This window comes from Solea senegalensis, linkage group LG2, assembly GCF_019176455.1.
Source record: "Solea senegalensis isolate Sse05_10M linkage group LG2, IFAPA_SoseM_1, whole genome shotgun sequence".
NCBI classification, from domain to species: Eukaryota; Metazoa; Chordata; class Actinopteri; order Pleuronectiformes; family Soleidae; genus Solea; species Solea senegalensis.
Genome location: NC_058022.1, coordinates 1,671,662 through 1,694,546, shown reverse-complemented (window position 1 = coordinate 1,694,546; position 22,885 = coordinate 1,671,662). Strand labels below are relative to the sequence as shown.

At 40.6% G+C, this 22,885-nt stretch overlaps 5 protein-coding genes across 6 annotated transcripts; all 5 read right to left on the bottom strand.

Annotated features, from left to right (window-relative positions):
• Window positions 1–91: 91 nt before the first annotated feature.
• On the bottom strand, window positions 92–2,197 carry si:dkey-57a22.15 (uncharacterized protein LOC795575 homolog). The gene is made up of 3 exons (XM_044050129.1): window positions 2,128–2,197; window positions 533–775; window positions 92–441 (listed from the first exon to the last, which is right to left on the bottom strand). Exons 1-3 carry the CDS (start codon window positions 2,134–2,136, stop codon window positions 169–171), a joined length of 525 nt encoding a protein of 174 aa, XP_043906064.1. The 5' UTR covers window positions 2,137–2,197; the 3' UTR covers window positions 92–168.
• A 1,905-nt stretch (window positions 2,198–4,102) lies between these two features.
• Window positions 4,103–6,012, bottom strand: LOC122784972 (gamma-crystallin M3-like). Its single transcript, XM_044050447.1, has 3 exons — window positions 5,926–6,012; window positions 5,599–5,841; window positions 4,103–4,578 (listed from the first exon to the last, which is right to left on the bottom strand). The coding sequence occupies exons 1-3, from the start codon at window positions 5,932–5,934 to the stop codon at window positions 4,306–4,308; spliced, it is 525 nt and encodes a 174-aa protein (XP_043906382.1). The 5' UTR covers window positions 5,935–6,012; the 3' UTR covers window positions 4,103–4,305.
• Window positions 6,013–7,244: 1,232 nt separating this feature from the next.
• LOC122783445 (gamma-crystallin M2-like) lies at window positions 7,245–10,084 on the bottom strand. The gene is made up of 3 exons (XM_044048252.1): window positions 10,009–10,084; window positions 8,777–9,019; window positions 7,245–7,725 (listed from the first exon to the last, which is right to left on the bottom strand). Exons 1-3 carry the CDS (start codon window positions 10,018–10,020, stop codon window positions 7,450–7,452), a joined length of 531 nt encoding a protein of 176 aa, XP_043904187.1. The 5' UTR covers window positions 10,021–10,084; the 3' UTR covers window positions 7,245–7,449.
• A 79-nt stretch (window positions 10,085–10,163) lies between these two features.
• On the bottom strand, window positions 10,164–13,912 carry LOC122783440 (uncharacterized protein C2orf80-like). The gene is made up of 9 exons (XM_044048238.1): window positions 13,827–13,912; window positions 13,663–13,744; window positions 13,504–13,586; window positions 12,883–12,973; window positions 12,179–12,256; window positions 11,999–12,086; window positions 11,056–11,165; window positions 10,840–10,929; window positions 10,164–10,608 (listed from the first exon to the last, which is right to left on the bottom strand). The coding sequence occupies exons 1-8, from the start codon at window positions 13,865–13,867 to the stop codon at window positions 10,861–10,863; spliced, it is 642 nt and encodes a 213-aa protein (XP_043904173.1). The 5' UTR covers window positions 13,868–13,912; the 3' UTR covers window positions 10,164–10,608; window positions 10,840–10,860.
• Window positions 13,913–15,219: 1,307 nt separating this feature from the next.
• Window positions 15,220–21,517, bottom strand: sgo2 (shugoshin 2). Of its 2 annotated transcripts, none has more exons than XM_044015107.1 (9): window positions 20,161–21,517; window positions 19,521–19,637; window positions 19,235–19,410; window positions 19,062–19,136; window positions 18,642–18,715; window positions 18,412–18,545; window positions 16,004–18,259; window positions 15,805–15,916; window positions 15,220–15,701 (listed from the first exon to the last, which is right to left on the bottom strand). In XM_044015107.1, exons 1-9 carry the CDS (start codon window positions 20,222–20,224, stop codon window positions 15,563–15,565), a joined length of 3,147 nt encoding a protein of 1,048 aa, XP_043871042.1. In that variant the 5' UTR covers window positions 20,225–21,517; the 3' UTR covers window positions 15,220–15,562. The 2 variants fall into 2 exon arrangements, with proteins under 2 accessions (XP_043871042.1, XP_043871034.1); XM_044015099.1 differs by having other exon boundaries at window positions 15,805–15,919; window positions 20,161–21,516.
• Between the last annotated feature and the right edge of the window lie 1,368 nt (window positions 21,518–22,885).

The following is a 22,885-nucleotide window of genomic DNA, read 5'->3' as shown; positions in this document are numbered from 1 at the left end:
ACATCAATAACAAAATAAATTACAGCCTACACAAACCACACAGGATAACTTTACCTTTGACAAATAAATGAAAAGACGTCGACGCGTTGGGTTTAAAAATTCACCTCAATTCTTTAATAAACAAAGTGTTTCGTATGTACAGCAGGTAACAAAGTTTTCGGTCGATGGCTAAAATTCGGTGACTCTCCTGAAGGAGCCGACAATGGCGCAGGTGGCGCACCAGTCGCGGTACCTCCTGTACTCGCCCGGTCTGAGGAAGTACTGCCGGCCTCTGTAGTTGGGATACTCGTAGAAGACGAAGTAGCCGTTCATGACGTTACATGAGTAGACATAGCGGTGGTGGAAACGGTCAGACACACAGGGACAGTCGTCCATGAACTCCATCATGTTGCCGCCGAGGTCTGGCTTCTCATAGATACGCAGTCTGTAGGAGCCGCGGTACTGTGGGACCAAAGGGAAAAGCAAACTTTTAAAGAAGTCTTTCCCCAACATTTCTTCTGCTTTTTTATAAATTGTGTTATAAACCACTCACCACGGGGATCATCCGACACGAGCGAATGCTACTGCTGAAGCCCATCCACCGCTGATAGTCTGGATACTCGCCCCTCCTCATGAAGTACTGGTGGCCCATGTAGTTGGGTCGCTCGTAGATCATGAAGCAGCCGCTCTCCACCCTGATGGAGTTGCAGCGGCTAAAGTACGTGTGGAGGTCCGTGCAGTCATTGCTACACTCATAGCTCCGACCCTGGAAGTTCTTGTCCTCGTAGAAGATGATCTGTGAGCACACAATGTTCAAAATGTTGAAATTTGATTATATTCTAGTTTTCAATAAACCAGCATGACTATTTTTGGTAATGGCTGCTTCACACTAGAGGATTTTCAAATCTGACTTGATTTTCAAAATGTGGGAGACAAAGAACTTTCAATGTTTTCTCAATCTTGGACCAGAGCACAGACCCTCAAGTCCCTCAATCCTAGGGACCCACTGCCCTGCATGTTTTAGGTGTTTCTCTGCTCCATCACACATGATTCAAATAAATGGGTCATAATCAGGCTTCTGCAGTGTTTGCTGATGAGCTGACCATTTGAATGCAAGGAAACACCAAAAATATGCAGGGCCGTGGGTCCCCAGGACTGAGGGCCTGTGCTTTGATTCCAGGGGACATTCTGAGGAAAGTCATGTTAAATCACACGGGTTTCTTGGCTTGTAAAAGTTACGGTTCTACGGTTATTGTGGGGTCCTGCTTGGGCGTGAGCGATTAGAAATCAGAAGGACTTTGATGCTTCTGATGTCTGTTAATCCCTCACTCTACAGGATAATTTGGCCAGATAATCTGTTCAAATCAGCCTAAAATTGGAAGACACCCAAGATTGTCAGAAGGACCAGATCAGGTCAGTTATCCTCTAGTGTGGGGCGGGGCTTTAGAGTGTCAGTCAAAGATGCAGAGATGTTCTACAATCTGTGTTTGAAGAAGTTACCAAGAGTGTTTAGTGACAAATTATAGAATTTAGCGGGAAGTTCTACTCACTTTAATGACGTTGAAATTTAAACACCCTTTTCTTATTAGGTCAAAGTCAGAGTTTCCGCTTAGCGTCAACTGACAGGAAGTTAAGGAGCTAGCTTATATTTAGCGGAAGAAGTCATAGGCTGTGGCAGACAGAGGCAATAGCAACATTAAGCTAGTAAACGTGAGACAACTGCAAAATTGGTCAGAGTTTAACTGAAAAGTTTCAAAAGTGATTTCTACTACGGGGCAGCCCATGGCCAAGTGGAAAGGAAACTTGGCTTGTAACCGGAGGGTTGCCAGTGCAAGTGTCCACCGGGTCAAAAAAAAACATCCTCTACTATTTGGGTACCTTTCTCAGGGGTTACCCAAAACGTAGAGGTAGGGTTAAAAGGAATTTCCCCTGCAGGACTGATGTAAACACAAACGCTCCCTCAATCAGATCTGATAGTTTTGCCTGACAGAGCCTGTTTTCAGATGAAGAATAACGCAGCAAACTAACAATCCTATATCGTTTCTATTCACAAAAAACAAACGGAGGCAGAATAATCACAGAAATATACCACAGAAATCAACAAAAGGTACATACGACAGCTTTATTACAGCTTTAAATAGCACTCACCTTGCCCATGGTCTCTGTTGGAGCGATTCTCCATGTTTTCAGGGCTTTTTATACTGATACTCCACAAACAACAACTATTGTTATTCAAATTCTCTCAGCTACAGCTGAAGGCTACTGGCACATGATGGAGAAATATGGATTTGAAGTGTGAGTGGGTGTGGGGGGAGGGTAATTAACTGTTTTGGTGTTTTGACACGCATGGACAAAGGAAAATACTAGTATGGTATCCACACGTCCAGTGAACAATGGCTGCAGAACAATATGGAACCAGCCCTTTTTTTGAATTAAATATGTTGTTCAGTGCAGCGAGTCGTTCACTGTCACTGTGTCACTCTACATGAGCACCTTAATGTAAACAAGTGCATGTTGTTACTGGATGTGTTGAAGATTTCATTACATCCAGGACCTTATAATTTATTCATTGGTGCAGGTTTAGCTGTAAGGCTGTCCTTCTGTTAGCAACTTCCTGTCTGCAGTTTTTTGATGGATCAGTCTGAATTCCTGGTGATGGGTAATTGATCAGCCAAGTATGTTCCTATTCAACTTTGGTAAGAATCTACCCACTGATGACGACACAAAACATGATAACATTTCCAAGAAATTCCCATCTCTTAAAATGGGCAAAACTGTAAAAAACAAAATAATAATATTTCTGTCAAAACTCATCGGAATTGAAGGAAATGTTACGTGTGTATGCAGGATCAGATACTCTTAGATTACAATTTAAATTTCTAAATAATGGGTAGGTGATCAAGTATGTTCCCACTCAATTTTGGTAAGTATCTAATCACTGTTAACACCACAAAATTTATCTCTAATTAATGGAAAAAACAATCATATATCCCTGTCAAAACTCAACAGATTTGAACAAATTTTGGTAAATGTATTCAGGATCAGACACTCTACCATCGGATTAAATTTCATCCAGATCTAATTCAGATTACAGATTTGCTGGCGATTTAAATTCAACATTCCCACTGAACAAATTCAGATATGTACAGATGTGTATGTGTACAGTATTTCTCAACAATATATGAACAGATCAGAATGAATTTTGTTAATTACATTATTTATATACTATTTAACAACTTTTAATCTTTTCAGATTCAGGCGTGTAAACATGATATTTTGTACAGTTTTGACCTAAATCAACTACCTTTGTAACTCTTGAAACAAAATCATCATGTTGCTCCATTATCGGGACCTGACATATTTATTTGTTTATTATTGTTCATACACACTAACCCTTGAGAAAATATTTTCAGTGTATTCATCATGAACATTTGGTGGGTTCATTGGTTCATACTGTATATATTTTACATATTACATATTATACATTATATATATAGCCATATCAAACTTTTATTTTTGTTGTGTATAGATCTTTCTATATACACCATCTTAATTCTGATTGTAAGATAAATATTAAGGATATTTATAAAAAATTAATGGTAGTAAATAATAAGTGTGAATTTTTTAACGTCTATGAATATACAATATAGCAAACTGTTAATGTATATCTGTTAGACTGTATTTAGTGATTGTGTCGTTGTCATGGTGTTTTTAGCAGTTTTTTAATGCAGTTGTTTTTATTGCCTCTTCATCGCCCGTTTATTGTACTATGATTCTGCACAGAGTGAGTCAAAAAGACAAATTTCCCTATGAGACAATAAAGTATATATTAAAATATTGATTGATTATTATTTATTTTTATTAATATATTGTATTTCTCTTATTTGATGACTCGAGCAAATTGAACCATTATTTTTGTCCAGAATCAGCTGCCTTCAGTTTACTTTTATTTTTATTTTATTGGTATTATTAAGTGCTCAGTACTCAGATTTCAGTAATCGCACTTGTACTCAGTGATAAAAAAAATCATTTAAAAAAGTGGTATTATTGGTGCAACCCCACTGGGTTGAATATTGAGAAGCAGTTTCAACTCTTCAACAGATAACACGTGAGTGTTTCAGTGTCAGTGTTTGAAGTATTTTATTGAGTCCTCTGATCAGAGTCAGGATGTTCAGCCAAGACGTCGTCACATCCTCCTGAAAAAACGTGCCCTCCAAACGCAGAGAGCAAGAACAAAACTGAAAACACTTGATCACTGACGCCATTTTATTCAGCGTGTGAAACAGGGCAAAGAGCAAGCATTTCACCAGAAACATTCTTCCGTCTTTAGAGATCCATGAGACGCCTGACGGAGCTGATCCTGGAGTTGCTGCCGCTCCAGTCACTGAAGCTCCTGTACATGCCGGGCCTCAAGTAGTAGTGGCGCCCCCTGTAGCGGGGCTGTTCGTACAGAAGCCAGTGGCCATCCACCACGTTGCAGGAGTTGAAGTTGGACATTCTGAAACGCTCCATGAGGTTGGGACAGTCGTCCGTCAGCTCCATCGTCTCACCTCTCATGTCGAAGTGCGCGTACAGTCTCATCCTGAAGGTGCCGCTGTGCTGGAGAAGAGTGAAGGTCGACCCGTCACATCCCAGAATTACAAATCTTAACGTCTAAGATTTATGAAAATCACTTGACATTTTGAAAAACAATTTATTTGTCAAGGGTTCAGCTAGATGAGAAGATTGATACCTTACAAGTCTATACTCAGAAGCTACTGGACCTGCTAGCTTTCTATCTTAGCTTAGCTTAGCATATATTATATACAGTATGGCTTAACCGACTAGGTGCAGACATAATAAATCCTGATCCAGGAAAACCAGAAAAAATGGTTCATTGAATGTTGTTATCCTTTATTTGAGTCTTTACACTAAGTTAAGCTAACTGCCAGCTCTAAATCTGAATCTTAAAATGTGTATTTATTCAAACCAGGATCTACAACACACACACTGGACAAAGCCAGTTGTTCTTAACAAATACTTTTAGCCAGGAGTTTACAAATGTAGGAAAGAGAATATAAGAGCCTAAATATCACAACCTTCAAAAGTAATTAGCATTAGCATTTAGCAGCAAAGGGCTTTGTGCCAAAACTTGTTGTTTAATTAAAGTTGTTGATAATAATGTTTCTGCTCAGTTTCTGTTATGTAAGTTGAGTATTAATATAATTATGTTGAAAATATTTAAACATTTCCTCTACATTTATTTAAAAAAAAAACAACAACAATATTTTGTAGCTGTAGAAGATTTAGGTGTTTAATGATGTTTTTTATTAACAAGTCTAACTAAATTACAGTTGAAATATTATAAATACAACGTATATATTCAGTCTAGAAGTAATCAGACTTATTTAACATGTTAAAAAAAAACTTTCCTATAATAATTTTTCTTAGGTACAATTACATGAAAATGTGTCATGAACAACAAACTTAATATTTTTAAGTGATTTCAGTCAGTTAATGAAGTTATTTTACATGTAATGCCATCTGAAAACATTACATTTTGTTTCCTGGCATCATGATATTTGACTGCCATTATTTAAGGTATGTAAAACACTTAAAAATATAAGAATCTTTTCGTACCATGGGGACCACGCGACAGGACCTGACGCAGTCGTTCATGGTGGACATGCTCCGGTAGTCCGGATACTCCCCCCTCCTCATGAACAACTGGTTTCCCGTGTAACCAGGACGGTCGTAGATCACGAACATGCCACTCTCCACCCTGACGGAGCGGCAGCGCTCGAACATGGAGTGGAGGTCGGCGCAGTCACTCATGCACTCGTAGTGACGGCCTTCAAAGTTCCTGCCCTCGTAGAAGATGATCTGACGCAGGAGAACAAAACTGTGCGTCACATTCAACTTTAATGAGCCACAAAATATGAAATAACATCATTTTACTACACAAACCTTTGCCATGGTGGAACCTTCTGTCAGTCAATCTCTGCTTCCTCTGTGTTTGAGCAGGAAAAACTGAGCTTTGTCTTTATACACATTAGCCTGTGGGAGCAGAGCTGCTGCCACGTGTTGTTATTTAAATGAAGTCTGGTGTCAGCACAGACTCTACAGGAGTCGTCCACAGACAGAGTTTAGCTTCCAGTCAGAGCCACAGGACGGATGGGTTCTGGAACAAGTCCTGCTCTTCCACCTTCTTGTCTTGTTTTAAAGGGACAACTCATTGAATACAGTCTATGGGCAACCATACAAGAGGGGCGGAGACATCAATATATTGTTATTTTATAAGACATTCATGACGGACACTACTTTGGCCAAAAGCATTGATGTCGTTAGTTCCTCTTTTGTAACTTCCACTCTTCTTGGAAGACTTTCCTCAGGGGTTTCTATGTGAATTTGTGTCCATTCATTCTGTAGAGCATTGATGAGGTCAGGCACTAACTAGTGTTGCTGTGAAAACTAGCTCTTGGTAAACCTAGTCTGAGGCCATGATAGACCAAGTTAGAAGCACAAAATCCATCTTCTTCTTAGCAGTAATTTCACCTCCACTGTCCCTCTGGATCTGTGGGGATCTGGTAAAATGTTCCCCCGTTAGCCTGTTAGCCTATCTGTGACTGCTTTGGCACAACATCTATACACCGTCATCACATTTATGATGAAAACATGCGGAGAAGAGACAAGTTGTCTGACATATGTTGTCTAGTATATGCTGTACATCTATGTAGATGATAAGTGTTATTTCCTACCAGAGGATGTTAGCTTCGCTGTGAGACGTCAGCTAACGGAGCTCTGTTGGCGACTCAATTCTAAGAAAAGAGACCCAATTACAAACAGGAAGTGGAAATCTGAAGTATGTATGAACTCCTCATGTCCTAAATTCGCAATTCAAGATGGCTGCTCGAGGAGAGCTGAAGTTATATCATTGTTTTGTTTTTCTTGCTCCGTCTTTTAGTGTTCACTGTCATACGTCATTCACAATGTCGTGACATATAGTGTTTTTATCTATCAAATATTGTGTAATGTCAATCAAATGGACAAGTATAGCTTGCTTGTTAGCAAAAATAGCGTTAATGCTAACCACTGCTCAACCACTCAATGACCAAACTTTTCTCACGTTCTGTGGAAACTAGAACAGACTTAACTCTAACTAGAGTGACATTACAATAACATTGGTGATTTTTATAATTATTATAATAACTGAGTGGACTCATTCAAGTAAATATAAAGCATGGGAAAACAAAGTCAAGCAAATAATGACAAAATAACAACAGTTATTAATCTCTCATGTAGCTTTTTATGAGCCAATAAAAATATTTATTCACAAGCACAGAGAACTATTTTACAATAGATCCATTTATTTAGGCATTTTAAACAATTTCATGTTGATTTTTTATGTCTCTAAAATCATCCCACTCTACATCATTTCACATCTACATTAGCATCCAGATGTCATTGGCCTTTGTGAGGTGAAAACTGAGATTAAAACTCTGTGATTTTGCGGAACGACCCGGTGGTGGCGCAGGTCGCCCCCCAGTCACTGAACTTGCGATACTCCCCGGGCCTCAGGAAGTACTGGCGGCCGCGGTAGTTGGCGTGTTCGTACATGGTCCAGTATCCCTCCATGACGTTGCAGGAGTGGACGTCACGGCTGCGGAAGTGATCCTGCACCGACTCGCAGTCCTCGCTGAACTCCATCATCTGGCCCTGGAAGTTGGGCCGCTCGTAGATGCGCATGCGGTACGAACCCTCGCTGGTCTGGAGAAACAGGACGTTTTTAAAATTCAGTAACTGTGGTCCTCTTTCATTTTATTTAACTGTGGCATAAAAGCAACTTTTATTAAAAATTGCGTTACATTTGTAGGTCGTAAAGACTTCACTTGAGACTTTAATTGTTAGATGATTTGTTAGAAAGATCCATTAATCATTTTTTCTTCAATGTACAATGCATTTCCAACCATTTAAGTATGTGTTACGACAGCTGGGCCTCGTCCTCCCTAATTAACCCTGAGTTAGGTATGCAAACTAGTCTGTGTGGTCCCTCGCCTACCATTGGAGCAGATGGGCGGAGTCACAGGTGGACTGGACAGCGATTAGTGCGGCCGCAGAACCTCCAATTGTCTCACTCTCAACGGAAGAAGACAAGAAGCCATGTCCCAGTCCACACCGGGCGCCTCTGGGAGTCAGAGCGCCTCATGCTGAGAAGCAGCTTGTGATGTTGTTTGTGATTCTTGCCTTGAGTAATGCTGTGTGCCACGTGTTAGAAATCTTCAGTGACATGGGAACTGGGCTCAGGTATTTAGATTTAAATCTTGGTACTCGGTATAGCTATGCTGTTCCACCCTGTTATTTTTAGTTTTCGTTAAATCAACTGAGTTAATTTCAAGTGGAGTTTCTGTATTTGATTAATATTTTAGCACTTTCTTTTGAAGAGTCCTTTTTCATTTGCTTTTTGTCTTGTTTGAACAGTGTCCTCTGCCCGTTTTCTGTTTGCCACATTATTTTGTGAATTTACCATCAACTCATTTGTAAAATAAATTATTTTATTTAACCATATCTTAAAACCTTATCTTAAAACCATTTAGTAGTAGTAGTTTGGCTAGAAGTAGCCAAAAAAGAAAGAAATTAAAGAGAAAAATAAATAACTGGAACAGATACAGTAGAATTGAAACATTAAAGTCACAATTTGTGGAGATTCCTTTGATGGAAAAATAAGTCAAACCATTTATTTTTATGTACAAATGAATAAATCTCCTTAAACCTTTGACCCCACAAACCTCACAGCACAGGGACTGAAACATGGACTCACATGTGAGAAGGTGCGGCAGGAGCGGATGGTGTCGTTGAAGCCCATCCAGCGCTGGTAGTCGGGATACTCTCCACGGGTCAGGACGTACTGGTAGCCGCCGTAGTTGGACTTCTCGTACAGGACCCAGCAGCCGCTCTCCACCTTGACGGAGTTGCAGCGGCTGAAGTGTGGGTCGGTGTCGGGGCAGTCGCTGTCGCACTCATACGAGCGGCCCTGGAAGTTTCTGTCCTCGTAAAATATGATCTGCACACAGAAGATCAAACGATATGTTCATCCAATTCTTATAAAACTATATAATATCTATATATTTACATTATAAAACTAGCTTGTCCTGCTTTCTGTGAGCGATTATTGCCATCATTTATACAACAATTGTCTTTTTATTTAAGTTTCATTGCTGAAGCACTTTGTAATTCGAACTACATATGAACATAACGTTCTTATTATTGTTGTTATTTAATATTTAAGAGATTTAATATTAATATAATTGCATATGCAGTCATTGAACAAATTTGAATTCCATCAACAATGGATTTGTTCTTAAATCCAACTGTAAATGCGCAACTTCATGCAATTACATTTCTTGGTTTTACTTTCTTTTAAGAATTGCAAAAAAAAAGTACGATTTTCCACATTTTGCATAATAAAAGTTAACCAAACACAAACTACACTGATTTTTATTTCCTACATGGAAAGACAGATTTAAGTTGTGTTTACTGGGTAAATTTGCTGGTTGTCCCCCAGTTACACTGCAAAAACACACCAAATATGCTTAATAAATTAGATTCATTTTTGTTGTTCTGCAGGAATATTTAAAAAAAACAGTCTGCAATTTCAACCACTTTCAGACTGTAATGTTCCTTTGAAGGAGGCAAAATTAAAGAGAGCTGTCGTGTAAGAAATGTTTACTTAAAATGAGTCTTGATCAAGATGATTTAAAGAACCTTAAAAGAAAAGAGAAAAGCAGAATCTCTACTCGAGCTCGTTACTGGTCATTAATCTGCAAGATTTCAATGAAATCAGATTGTTTTTATAGTGCAAAACATGCTGTTAAGATTATTTAGGTTTCATTTAATTTAGGTAGAAAATAAGAACAATTTCCTTGAAACAAAGCTTATTTTGCTTAGTTAAAAATCTATTTTTGCAGTGTACATGTTCGGCACGTGTCCAGAACTTCACTAATACGTAAAATAAAAATTTGAATTAAAGTGATGTAGACTTTGCTCTCTTACCTTACTGCTCATCCTGAACACAGAGCTGGAGCCAGTCACTGAGTGAAATATGATGGTCTCACCACACAGGAGCTGAGCCTCGCTATATAAACCTCCGTCCCAGCGCTGGCAGATCCCACTTTATCTGTTTTTTCAATGGAGGGAGGATTTAAAGTGTCGGACTCGCTGCCAAGTGTCTCGACGCTCGCACGTGGAAAAGCGAACATTCCCTGAGTCATCACAGCAGCAGCAAAAAACAAAAAAAGAAAAAGTCCCCGCAGGCAAATTCTCTTTATTGATAAAGACAACGTTTCAGCCATTAATGGAGCGGATTAAAGTTTCCACGCAGAATGTCAGTGGTCATCAAAAAAAAACAACACGGCTGACCCTTTAACAGCGAGGCGAGCTCGACAGAGACGGAACTAGAAGTTCCCAAAACAGAGAGTAAATGTTAACATTTATCACAATTACTGATAAGAAAAATCATATCATCCGTTTTCTATCAGTGCTACACATTTAAATCATTAAAGATACAGTAGGTGGGATTTTTAATGTCTTTATTGATCGTTAATGTCATGAAAAACTTTCCATAAATTGATCTGATTGAGAGAAGAAAACTTCCTCTGCACGTCCTCTGGACTCTGTTTACAGCCGAAATCTTTCAATTCATCACAGACATCACAGAGGGTGCCTCCTACTGGCTGCTCTAAGAAAGACAAAATGCATATGAACTACCATCTTTGTCATAGTGACAATGTCTACTGCATCTTCACATAAATACATCAAGATAGTAGAGATATAAAAGACGAATAAACACTCCCAAGAAATCAGAAATATAAAATAATAAAGAACCACAATTGCAGGAAGTGGACGTCAGTCCCTCAGAGACTCCTGAGAACCTTCATACTTCTCATCTCCTTCCTCCTGATCGTCACTGCTGTCCTGAGAGGAGGAAGAGTTGTAGTTAGACAACAGAGCCACAGGGTGGCAGCAGAGGCCTCTCACACACACACACACACACACACACACACATTTTTAAAATCTCGTCGTTTCTATGTCGACACTCACACTGAGGAAGGAGTGAGACGACGACGAAGAGGATGAAGCTTCCACTGCAGCTGGAGCGGGAAGAGCGTTGGCCTTCTCCCTCTCAGACAACCATCGTCGCAACTTTTCATCTAAAAAACAAAGATGTTTGAATGTCGGTGATTTAAAATGTAGTTTTCTTGTGATTGAGGTCAAACTTCTCACTTTTTTGTCTTATTTGCTGTAAAAAATAGTGTATATTCCGTCCTTTTTTTATATTTCTATTATTTTCTTCAATTCTTTTTAGTTTTTAAACGTTCACAAAATTGAGTTTGAAGCTTAGACAAATTTAAGGATGTTCTCTGGAGAGAGAGTAACCTCAAAGCAAGAATTTGGGTGAAATTATTTTTGATTTGGCATAAATAGAAAAATGTTATACTTGATTGTCTAAACTGTTTTTCGTTACTGCAGAATAAGTTTTACATTTATATATGTAATACATGTTGATAAAGTTTACACACTGCACCTTTAAGTTAATGATTCTGATAGTAATTTTGTACTTGTTGTTGTAGGAATTTGAAAAAACATATTTTTACATAAAATCAAGTCTTTTTATTTATTTATTTTTACACATTTTACCAAAGTAAATAAACGTTTCTTCCAAAACTGCAAAAACAAATAAATATCAAAATGGCTGACTTCCTGTTGAGTTGAGGTCATGGTCCCAATGGACTTCTTTGTGCGCTGAAACAAGGTTTTTCACCTTAGCAGGGCGATTCTACCACATTTTATGTCCTTCCTTGTCAGATTAGGAGATTATGTGGGGATTAAGAGAAATCTCACCGTGTGTCAAAACCAAAAATAAAAGAAAAACACACTCATATTCAAAACGTCTTATTTTAAACCTGTGATGAAAAGCCTGTGAGATGACACAGTTTGGCCACAAGAGGGCACACGTCCTCGCATTTGATCCGCTCAGACTTACTGTGCTTCTTGCAGTGATGCACGGCCTTGTACGAGCCCAACATCGCAAACGGGTGATAGGAGAGCGTGAAGGGGTAAACGATCGTACCCTGGAGGTAAAGGTAGAAATGTGGAAATGACGGAAAACCACACAACTATCATTAGACGTGTCTGTTTTGCGTGACGGAGACTGTTTTCATACCTTTGACGGGTGGTTCGGGTAAAGCGCCGCCGGTTTACATTTGTACAGAGACAAGATCTCCTCCACCGGAAGACTGTTCTGAAGCACAGGGTTCAAAAGTCGTGGTTCACGGGGCAAAACACAACATTTATGACAATGAAAAACCATCAAGAAAGTTTTTGAGCCTCAATGTTTTTATATTCTGCATTTATCCTTGTATACTGTATATCTACTGTATATCTAAACCATAAGTATGCTTGTATGAGGATATAATTGAGTTTTATTCAGTTTAATTTTAATTTAACCCTAAACCACACAAAAAAATAAGACTAAACTAGCACAAGTACCTCAGAAATAACAGTATACAAAAAATGAATCAGTAAAAGCTAATTATCAGACAAAATAATAGTAATATTTCATGTTTGTGGCCTTAAAATAAGACTTTTAATGTACTTTAGTGAAGGGTATGTTTGATGAAGGCCACTGTCATGTTCCTACGGCAGCCTGAATGGGACAAAACCAAAGAAGCACAACATGCATTCTGGTATGTGAAGGCCACCGTAGTTATCTGATGTGTTTTGTAAGGTGAGTTGCAATCTGCAGTCTCACCATTAGATGTCACTAATTCTTACACAGTGCACAGTGTTAACCCTTGTCTGGGTGGGTTGTCTTAGTATCATATAATCTTCATCCAGGTGTAAGTAAATAAATAAATCTTTACATACCATAATAATCCCAGCAAAGGACGACAGGATCATGGCCTCTCGCTCTAAACGGTCCGGATACTGAGATCCTCCCAAGATGCGAGTGGCTCCTCTGTGAGGAACACAACACACACAGTCAGAGAACAAGTCTCCCGACGTTCTGCCAGGTTTGTCCATTCAGGCTGCCGTAGAAACATGGCAGCGCAAGCCTTAAATACATAAAAAGGCTTATTCTATGGGAAAGGGAAGGTCTACAGGACAGTGGTGAGACCTGCTGAGATGTTTGACTTGGAGGACATATGGACAGTTGGTGCAACAGAAGAGGACACAAGGGAGAGGACAAGACGGAGGCAGGTGATCCGCTGTGGCGAGAAGCTGACAGAAGACAAAGAAGAAGAAGAAGAAGAAGAAGAACCATCTTCTACTGCTTTATCCTCCACATGCCAATCCCATCTGACATAGGGCGAAACCCGAGGTAGACCCTGGACAGGTCGGCAGTCCATCACAGGGACACATGGAGACAAACAACCAATTTGCCTCATCCCCAAATCTGCATGTTCTTGGGCTGAGGGGGAACCCGGAGAACCTGGAGAACCTGGAGAACCTGGAGTGGTGGCGGCACAAAATACAAACTGTGCTCACATGAGGTTGCTGTCAAGGACGTCGCGTCCTTCCTCTCGGTGCAGCCACCACACAGCGACGCTGATGGCGAGGTCGTAATGAGCCTGACACAAAAAACACTTTATTAAACAGTTGATAGAGAAACACAGAAACAAGGACAGAAACACTGAGACATTTTACCAGGTCGTCCAGCATCGTGGACGCCCCCTTCCCCTTTGGATCAAATGACTTTTCTCTGAGTTTCTGCCCAATGTAGTCGTCACTGTTCGGATTAGAGATGAAAAGACAACGATAATAATAATGTGTTAAGACGACTCAAATTTGTACTTATGTCGTCCACTCACATCAGAGCCTCCACGTCTCTCTTCAGCCGCTTTGACCCCATTTCATCCACAGACTCCTCTCATGTGACTCTCTCTCCTGCAGGAGAAGAAACGTTAATATATCACTAAGATTGTGTCCTGGCTGAGGTTAGAGCACGGATATGACTTTCTCCAAGCAAATATTACGATATGCATACAAATCACAAAATGTTGTATAAAATCCCCAAATCAGCAACATTTCAGTATCTATAACAAGATGTTTCTGCATCCAAGTGTCCACTGAGTTCTGGACAAATTTTACATTTCTATTCTCTTTATTTCTGTGTTAAAGTGGAAAAAACAACATATATGTTGATGGTAGGGAAGGTTAAGTTGACAGTGAAGGGTTTAGTATTTTTGACGTGTGGTTGTCTGAGGTATTCACACATAATCACTGTGTTACACTGGTTTTTCTGTATTTGTATAGATATAAAGTCTATTTTTATTGTGTGTAGGTTATTATAAATCATTTTTTGCTCAGCAGAGGTCTGTTAGTTGCCACTTTAGGGCCACCTAGTGTCTGTGTTTCTCCACTACATCATACAGACAGACTTTGGTGTTTCTTGATTGTGTTTTCTGTGTCTGTTGAATAGTTCATTGTTATGAATATTGTATGTACATCATTTACTGCAACATAGAGGTGATTATTTGAAAGATTTTCCAATTAACTAACACCTAAAGAATACGTTCTTCACTTTATTACATCATTAGTCAGCCTTTTTCAACAGAAAACTAAACGTTTGTGTCACTTTCTAAATGGCTTACATCACAATACCAAAGTAACATAGAGAAAATCATCAACTTTACATCAAAGCAAAGGAGTTGTTGATCCACTGCTGCGTCTTTTTAATAAGATTATTTACGCTATTTTTGGACTTCGGCGTATAAACTGCTCTGTTTACATCAACCTCAGTGACACAAACTTGTGGAACAAGGCAGCAGCTACTGTGTCCCTGTGAGCTAAAATCACCTATTTTCTCTATGGGGTTTGGTGTGTGAGTCTGGGAGAGTTCAGAACTGAATGATCCTTTTGTCAAGTGGTTAGAATAAATTAAATTAATTAAATTCCTAAAACTTTGTTATGAAAAGGCCAAGATATGTGCAGCATTTCTTTTTTTTCCCCTATAAATCTGAATAGCTGGAAAATATCCATTTGGCACATCATTACCCTCATAAGCCTGATTTATCCCTTTAATGAAGTGCTGGCGTAACCGTGCCGTTGCCAGGAAATGAAGTCGACACCATGTCGTGAAAAAACACAAACACAGCAACTGACAAACGCAGTAAAACAACTATTAAACACACTCAGTTTATCTGTTCCGTCTTTAAAAAACAACAACGAGTGCAACAAACAAAGAAAACGGGACCCATCTCGCTTGTGTGATAAGGAACGTTTAATCAGAATAAAATTTAAAAAACACAAAAAAATAATTTTAAATAAAACAAAGAGTGGAGCGCCTGAACTCACCGCACAGTCCTGTAGAAACAACACTTCAGTACATACGAGGACGTCAAATCCCAAACATGGCTGACTGCAGGTCTGCAAACCTCTGTGAGGCGGGAACATGAACCTGTTCACTCAGCTGCTGTGTCTCAGGTGAACGGGCCGGACTGAATCATTGATGACCAACCCACTGTCAATCCCTCTGCCCGGCGGAGTCACAGATTATACAGATCACTTTCAGGCATTTAAAAAGGAAATGAATAAATAAAAGTAATCAGTTAGTCAGAGCAGGCGTTCCCAGCTTGAGTGCAGTCTTCTTCATCTTCTGCTGCTGCTTCTTCTTCCTCTTGTCCTTAAACACCGGCGAGCTCAGAAACTTGCTGTCTGTAAATTTATCCCCACGCCGTATTTTGCTGTTTGAAACAAACACAAACAAACAAAAGAAGGTCAGTTCCTCACAAACAGCCGTTTCCCCGCTCATCGCAGTGTTCAGTTTACAGACAGAGGCGTGGTCACCTGTTGAGGGGCGGCTCCTTGTAGCTGACGACGCCGTGGCGCCTCCTGGTTCTGCCGCCGTTGTCACCGTCGGGCGTTTTGATGGTGTTTGTCAGTGACGTCAAGACTCTTCCTGCTGCGACATGCGAGAAAAAGAAATAAGTCAATCAAACAAAAGGTTACGCACTGCAGCTTTAAGACATTAGAAGAGAGACCACACCTGGAGAGTCTGCGGTTGTCACTCCAGCTCCTCCCCCGGCCGACGCCTCCCTCTTCGGACTGCCCAGGAAAGTGTCCGCCTCCACGTTAGTGATGCTAACATCCATGTCCAGCCACGGCGGCACCTCGTCCGCGAGCACGTCTCTCAGATCGACGCTGGCGTCCACCGAGACACTGTCAGGTGTCCTTGTGTTGTCGAGTGAAACGCCGTCCTGAGTTTTACGCCCGTAGACGACAAACGTCTCTCTTGGATTCCTGCCATCTGCGGCCGCGTGCAGCTTGGATTTAGCTTGACGCTGCGTTGGCTTCAAATCTGCCCTGGACTTTAGCTTTGAGGGTTTGGAGTCGTGGAATTGCTCAAAGATGTCTGCCTCTTCGCCGAGGTGAAAATGTGAGACATCAGACATTTGTAAATCACCAGACCGTTCTTTACTTCTCTCAGCATCACCTATGCTACATCGAGGCGAGGCTTCAGTGACTTCCTGAAGATAAACCGCTTCATCCTCAGAGTCGAGTCCTTTGTTGCTATGGCTACTCTTACTCTTCTTTTCCTTGTTGTTTAAAAAGTCACCGCTCTCCTCCTCTTTCTTCTTCTTGGTTTTCTTCTTGACGGATTGCCCTGTCTTTTCATTTCTGGCTTTTTTGGGTTTCTGAAACTCGAAATCTTGGTCCTGCAGTAGAACTTCGTGGTGTTCTTGGCTGCTCGAGCTCTCAGAGTCTTGAGTGGCCTTCCACGGACGCTTACAGGAGCTCTGCGTTCCGTCGCCGTTCCTGTAAGGGTTTGATTCCGTCTGATGCCGATCAACATCTGTGACCACTGACAGTTCCTCTACGTCAAAGCCGAACAATCCTGTTGACGGCATCATGTCCTGCCCTGGTGAGTCCAACACTGTGCAATCCCTTGTCACTGAGACAACAAACGTCCCTCTGCATCGCGACTTGTGACTTCCCGCGACGTTAGCCGTGCTCTTCGCGTTGCCATGTTGTTGAAGATCCAACTCTGGACGTGTGAACCCTTCGGATTTCTCTTGGTCTTTACACATTTCATATTTCCCCTGAACATCTTCCGCTTCCTTCAGCAGCTTGTCCAGCTCGGACTCGCTGCTCTCACTTGCAGAAGACCGTGAGGACGCCGTGAAAAGTGGTTTCCTGGTGACTGAAGACATCCTCCTGCCTTTGGTTCTGGACCTTCTGCATGTAATCGTGGAGAACAAATGCTCTGCGATGTCTTTCTCGCGTTGTAGTGTCACACTTTCCCCGACTTTGGAGAGTTTATGTTCAGGATCTGTGAAATAATCGTCGGCATCTGTCGAGTCGAAGTCACAGGACTTGGACTTTGAGGCGTTTGCTGGTTTTAATTTGTCCTTCACTGTTTTTTGACTGTTTTCTTTCCAGTTGTCACCTGCACACTTGTTCAGTTTGGGAATGCGAGAGGTTGTGACACTTAAAGACGTTATTTTGGGTGACTCTGGCTTCACGAGGTCTACGTCATCCGTCTGTGACACAGCAGGAACAATCTGAACCTCACTAGTACCAGATTCTGCAGAGAGTGGATGTTCTTTTTCGCGGGAATCCTCTTTATTCTTCTTACGTTTCACTTTGCTGCCTGTTTTTTTCTTGGCCTTGGTATCCACGGTGACAATATCAGCAGCGCTGCTCTGCGCCATCTCCATCGTTGAGTCCAGAATCGGCATTTTGTCTTGTTTGTTTCCACATCCTAGTTCAGTTACAGTGACCGGTATCTGGACGGGGATCACGCCATCAATGTCATCCGTCTGTGACACAGCAGGAACAATCTGAACCTCACTGGTACCAGATTCTGCAGAGAGTGGATTTTCTTTATCGCTCAGCCCACGGGAATCCTTTTTATTCTTTTTGCATTTCACTTTGCTGGAGACGCCTGTTCTTTTCTTGGCCTTGGTATCCACGGCGACGATCTCAGCGGCATCGCTCAGCGTCATCTCCATGGTCGCGTCCAGAATGAGCGTTTTATCTTGTTTGTGTCCACCACGTTCTGGTTCAGTTGCAGTGACTGGGGTCTGGACTAGGACCACGCCGTCAGCGGCAGAGAAGGACAGTTTGGGTCTTTCACATGTGCTGACACGTGTAGACCCGGGAACCAAATTCATGTCAAACCCCGACTGAGAGACTGAGTGTCTCTCTACTTCATCCCTGAGGCTGCTGGACGGACGGGACGTCCCCGCCTGAGGAACTTGTACGCGCTGACTTGACTGCCTTTTCTCTACACCGGTATAATCTGTGTGAAAAGCAATAAAAAAAAAAAGTATAATTAGGGCTGGGCTTAGGGCTTAACTTTTGATAATATCAAAAACTCTGAATAAAAAGTGAAAGTCCTACTGGCAACTGAAAAATATAAAGACTACAACTTCTAAACACGTGTCCTCCTACCTTTATGAGCATCAGTGAGTCGAATCTGGAAGATACTCTCATCTAGGTTTGTTTCAGGAAGGTCCTCGTTTAGTTTGGTGGGAAAGAGGAAATCTTTCGGCATTTCTGACTGACGAGGTAAATAATCTGAAAGACTAAAAAGATTAGGAAGGAAAAAAATCAAGTTGGGGTGAAAAGCTCTTTGTACTTGACTAAAAGTCCATTTAAATAGTAATGTAGTATTTTCTCACCTTTCCACTGCGAGGTTTCCCTCGTTGATGTCACTAAATAAAGTCTTGTTATCCTCAGATAGTCTGGGAAGATCCTGTGAGGTGAAATTCAGGAAATTAAAGTAATTGTGTGCGTGTGTGTGCATGTATATGTATGTATGTGTATATATATATATATATATATATATATATATATACACACACTGTACATACATATGCCATATTATGTTTTTATGTGCCACATACATGAGCTATGCATTTAACCATATTTTAACCTATTCTGACAAAATCTGATGAAGTCATGATGGTTCACACAGTCATCAGATCTCATCATTTTAACTGTTTACTGTGTGATTCCAGCCAATAACATGAAATAATCAGCAACAACAACGTGACGACAACTGAAATTATGTTTAGACAGCAGAGGTCGGGGTTCCTTACGCAATCGGTGAACAGCTCTGACACCATGTCAAAGTGCTGCAGGGTGTTTGTGTGGAGGTTCTTCAAGATGAGGTGCTGCAAGAGGACCCAGTATGATCAATCAGAACCTTTCCAGTGAAGCCTCTAATATTAAAACAAATACTTGTGTTTGTCAGAAGTGGAAACAAACGCACCAGTCTCCTGTCCTTGTATTTCCTGGTGGCCAGCTCGAAGCACAGTGACTCCACTTGTTTTTGGAGATACACGATGTCTTGCTGCAGCTGCCGACCTCTCTCCTTCTGAGCCTCCAGAGCCAGAGCTAAGGCCTTGTTGTTGGTCTTTAATGAGACCTTGAAGAAGGAGGAGGTGTCTGGTGTGGTCATAAATCATTAGGAGAATGCAAATGTCTGTCAGTCATGAAGATTTCATGTAAATACTGTTATGGAATGCTGGTTTATGAATGAATGTGTTTGGACTCACTCAGGATCTTATTCCTGATCTTTGACGCTACAGCGGAAGTCTGCTTGGAAACTTTTGAAGATTTCATTGTCGTCGGCGTAAACATAACTAGTCTCTCGGATAAAGAAAACGAATAACCTGAGAAAACAAACAAGAGAGTTAGACAATATGTTACTTTATATTAAAAGGTTCAATCCCCTAAAGATAACCCTGTCCAATCTGGTCACACTTAAACAAAAACGACTTACTTTAAGAACAAAAGTGTTATTAGTGAGACCAGTGGGTAATTAATCATTTTACAGATTTTTCTAGCAAATATTTACAGCTGTGTTAAATCTGAAATGCTTTGGGATATAAAAGGATATTTTTGTAAAATCTAATGTTACATTACAACATACACACCTTACAAAATACATTTAAATACAACCCGATCGTGACATGACAACACAAACGTGCAGTTCTTCAGTAACTCACCTCGTTTTTAAAGATATACTAAAGCGATATAACTGAGAAAAGATAAGATTTTTTGTTAAATAGACTGTGTTTAGATGTGGTTGAGTTAACGTTATTAGCATGTGAATGCGATGCTAACCGGTGTAACCGGCGGTGTAGCCTGCTGCTAACTAACGCGTAAAACCTCCATATTTTAGACAAAACTCACCGCGGTGAACAGGAGACGGTCTTGGTAGTGTATCGCTTCTCGGTGGTAACAAATAAAATCTCATTACAGTAGGTTGATTAAAAGAAGCCCGTGACGACTTTACTACCCCATCACATTATCCAGTTTAAATAAAAACAGAAAATCCGCCGTTACGTCTGCGCATGTGCGGGAAGGCGGAGCTTCCTCTTCGATTTCCTCTTCTTCTTCTAAGCCTCATAAGAAAGATATTTAGCTCGTTATCTAGCCCCGGCAATCCAACTTTCCTCGTATACTGATGATATTGTTGATAACATACATATACAATACAATTTACATATTTGCTTCAAACCTAAAACACACACGTTTTAATGGCAAGTAAACGCCGCTAGGTGGCGCCCCTGTCCCAGATAAATAGACTTTCCTGACATGGGAATAGCGGTTTGATGGTCGACTTTTCTGGGCTCCACTGCTCTTCTCGCTTGCGATCACAACAGTTGCTTAATTGTGTGTTTGCTTCGATTGGTCGCGGCTGAGCTGCTTGTTCATTGGGAGTCGGCTGCTTTTGCTCTTTTCAGGTGTTTTTTATGGACGTCTTCAGAGCCTCAGCGGTGATGCCCGCGACACACGACCCACTGGTGAGTGGCATATTTCGCTGTCACTACGTTTCAGTCGCGTGGTTTGTTCATAAAGAAGAAAAAATAAGGATATTTGAGCCAGCCGGCTAGTTAGCATGGGAGGCTAATGTTAGCTGGTTCGACTCCTCCGCTGTACACTGACTGAAGCTAGTTGGCTAACAGTAGCTAGCTCTTGTTTTACAGCAGCTGCTGCTACTGAAACGCAAAATGAATTTAAGCTGTACTGATTTTTTTGTTGCGTTTATCGCGTATGAAAACACACGCTGACACAATGGTTAAAGTTAAACAATGCAAAGTGTAGTCAGATTAGCTTGTCGTTTCAAGGCACACAGACAACTATCAACCAATGACTCTGTGAAGTTAGTTTCTGATACGACAGTAAAGTAGAATTGGAGTGTGTCACTCTCAGAACCTTCATTGGAGTTGTCAGATCTGGACTAGATTAATCCATACTCATACTCTCAGACTCAGTTACTCTTTTGTAATCCTCACCAAAATAGACCATGTCACACACAGTTTGCTGACCAGGTTAAGCTTGAAAACCAGTCAGTGCGTGGACATGCATCCTTAATGTCATGTAAATGGAGCTCAAACAATAACTCTTAAAAATAATCGAGAGATTAATCGATCGTGAAAATAATCGTTAGTCACAGCTCTTCGTGTAAACATGTTCGTCGGACTAAACATCGAGCAATCTGAAGCCAACTTCAGACGGTTAGACGGCGTGAACGTCCGGTACACGCGAGCTCGTGAGAGCCGCGGCGCGTGCCCTGGTCAGGTGGACAGAGTGGGCTGTCAAACTGTAGTCACGTTGTGACGTCCTGTTGTGGTCACATGACGAGGTGGAGCTCGTGCTGCTGCTTCTGTTTTATCCTCCGTAAGTTTTAAGTCGTCGCCTCTCAAACGGAAACAAAAGCTGTCGCTCTGTTCCGCAGGTAAGTGGCACCTAAAGGGATGTTCCGGATAATTCCACGGTCAGTTGTTGAACGCGGAATGTCGATTTATTTTTTTAGTGGCTACTGCTGCTGTTGTTGCTGTTGATCGATTCTGAAGTGAACCAGGGGCTTGTTCTGATCTCGTGGGGTTAGTTTCTCAAGTGCGTGCGTGCGTGTGAATGATTGAGTGCGTGAATGAGTGCGTGTGTGAATACGTGTGTGTTTCCTGTCAAGGGAAAACGGAAATTTCATAAATAGACTTACATTATGTATTTTTTCATGTTGTCATATGATCTCCAAATAAATTGAAATTATTATAATTATAATTATTGTTATTAGTAGTATATAAGGAGTATTAGTGGTAGTAGTTGTAGTAGACTTAAAAAAGAGCTTGTGTCACAAAGTACTGCACATCATCAGTGGATAAAACAGACAAAATAAATATATCAACAGAATAAATACATCTAACGTTTTGGTAACTTTTTGGTCATTTTGGATTATGGACAACGAGCACTCGATTAATTGAGGATTTTGAATAAATATGTAATTGCGATCATTTTCACAGGAATTGCGATATGTGTTTATAGCAAGTTGTGACCCAAAACCACTATGGTGTAATAAAGGCAGAAATACGGATTTAAACTTTATTTTACCAATCACATTTACTTCAATTTTAGCAGAGTAAATAAAAAAAATACAATAAATCAGTCAAATACAATAATTACATGAATGTGTAAAACAAATGCAGCGTAACAAAAGCAGAAATACGACTTCCACATGGACATGAATGACATCGCCGACTCTATGTGTCTTTGATTTCTTAATTACTTTTATTAGTAGAATAATAACCTCATTGTTTTCAGTTACTGTCGATGGCTCCCATTTGTTTATGTTTAAAAGTCTTTCTCAAATGTTCTCAAATGAAATGCTCAAATAAAAACCCTTTTTCCTGTTTGGGGTGAATACATCTATCTTAAAGCATGGTGTAAGTACATTTTTGCAGCATTTATCAAGTTTCTAAGAACTAAATATCGGTTACCTTTATTTACACTCATCGTTATCAGCTGCAACATTTTGTGACATTGGAGGCGATGATGATGAAAGTCACTCTGGTTATTCCACTTTATTGTTTATTTATTTACAGCTTTGTTTCTTTTTTATGGACAGTGACACGAG

Bases quoted from the DNA above. Each gene is read 5' to 3' on its own strand.
- si:dkey-57a22.15 (XM_044050129.1), bottom strand. The intron at 442-532 runs GTGAGTGGTTTA...TTGGTCCCACAG, and splicing joins CGTGTCGGATGATCCCCGTG to TACCGCGGCTCCTACAGACT.
- LOC122784972 (XM_044050447.1), bottom strand. The intron at 4,579-5,598 runs GTACGAAAAGAT...ACTCTTCTCCAG, and splicing joins CCTGTCGCGTGGTCCCCATG to CACAGCGGCACCTTCAGGAT.
- LOC122783445 (XM_044048252.1), bottom strand. The intron at 7,726-8,776 runs GTGAGTCCATGT...CTGTTTCTCCAG, and splicing joins CCTGCCGCACCTTCTCACAT to ACCAGCGAGGGTTCGTACCG.
- LOC122783440 (XM_044048238.1), bottom strand. From the start codon at position 13,867: ATGGGGTCAAAGCGGCTGAAGAGAGACGTGGAGGCTCTGAT. The intron at 12,087-12,178 runs GTATGAAAACAG...CTTTACCTCCAG, and splicing joins ACCCGAACCACCCGTCAAAG to GGTACGATCGTTTACCCCTT. The intron at 11,166-11,998 runs GTAAGTCTGAGC...TTTGTTTTTTAG, and splicing joins GCATCACTGCAAGAAGCACA to ATGAAAAGTTGCGACGATGG.
- sgo2 (XM_044015099.1), bottom strand. From the start codon at position 20,224: ATGAGATTTTATTTGTTACCACCGAGAAGCGATACACTACCAAGACCG. The intron at 19,411-19,520 runs GTGAGTCCAAAC...TGACCACACCAG, and splicing joins GATCAGGAATAAGATCCTGA to ACACCTCCTCCTTCTTCAAG. The intron at 19,137-19,234 runs GTGCGTTTGTTT...GTCCTCTTGCAG, and splicing joins AATACAAGGACAGGAGACTG to CACCTCATCTTGAAGAACCT.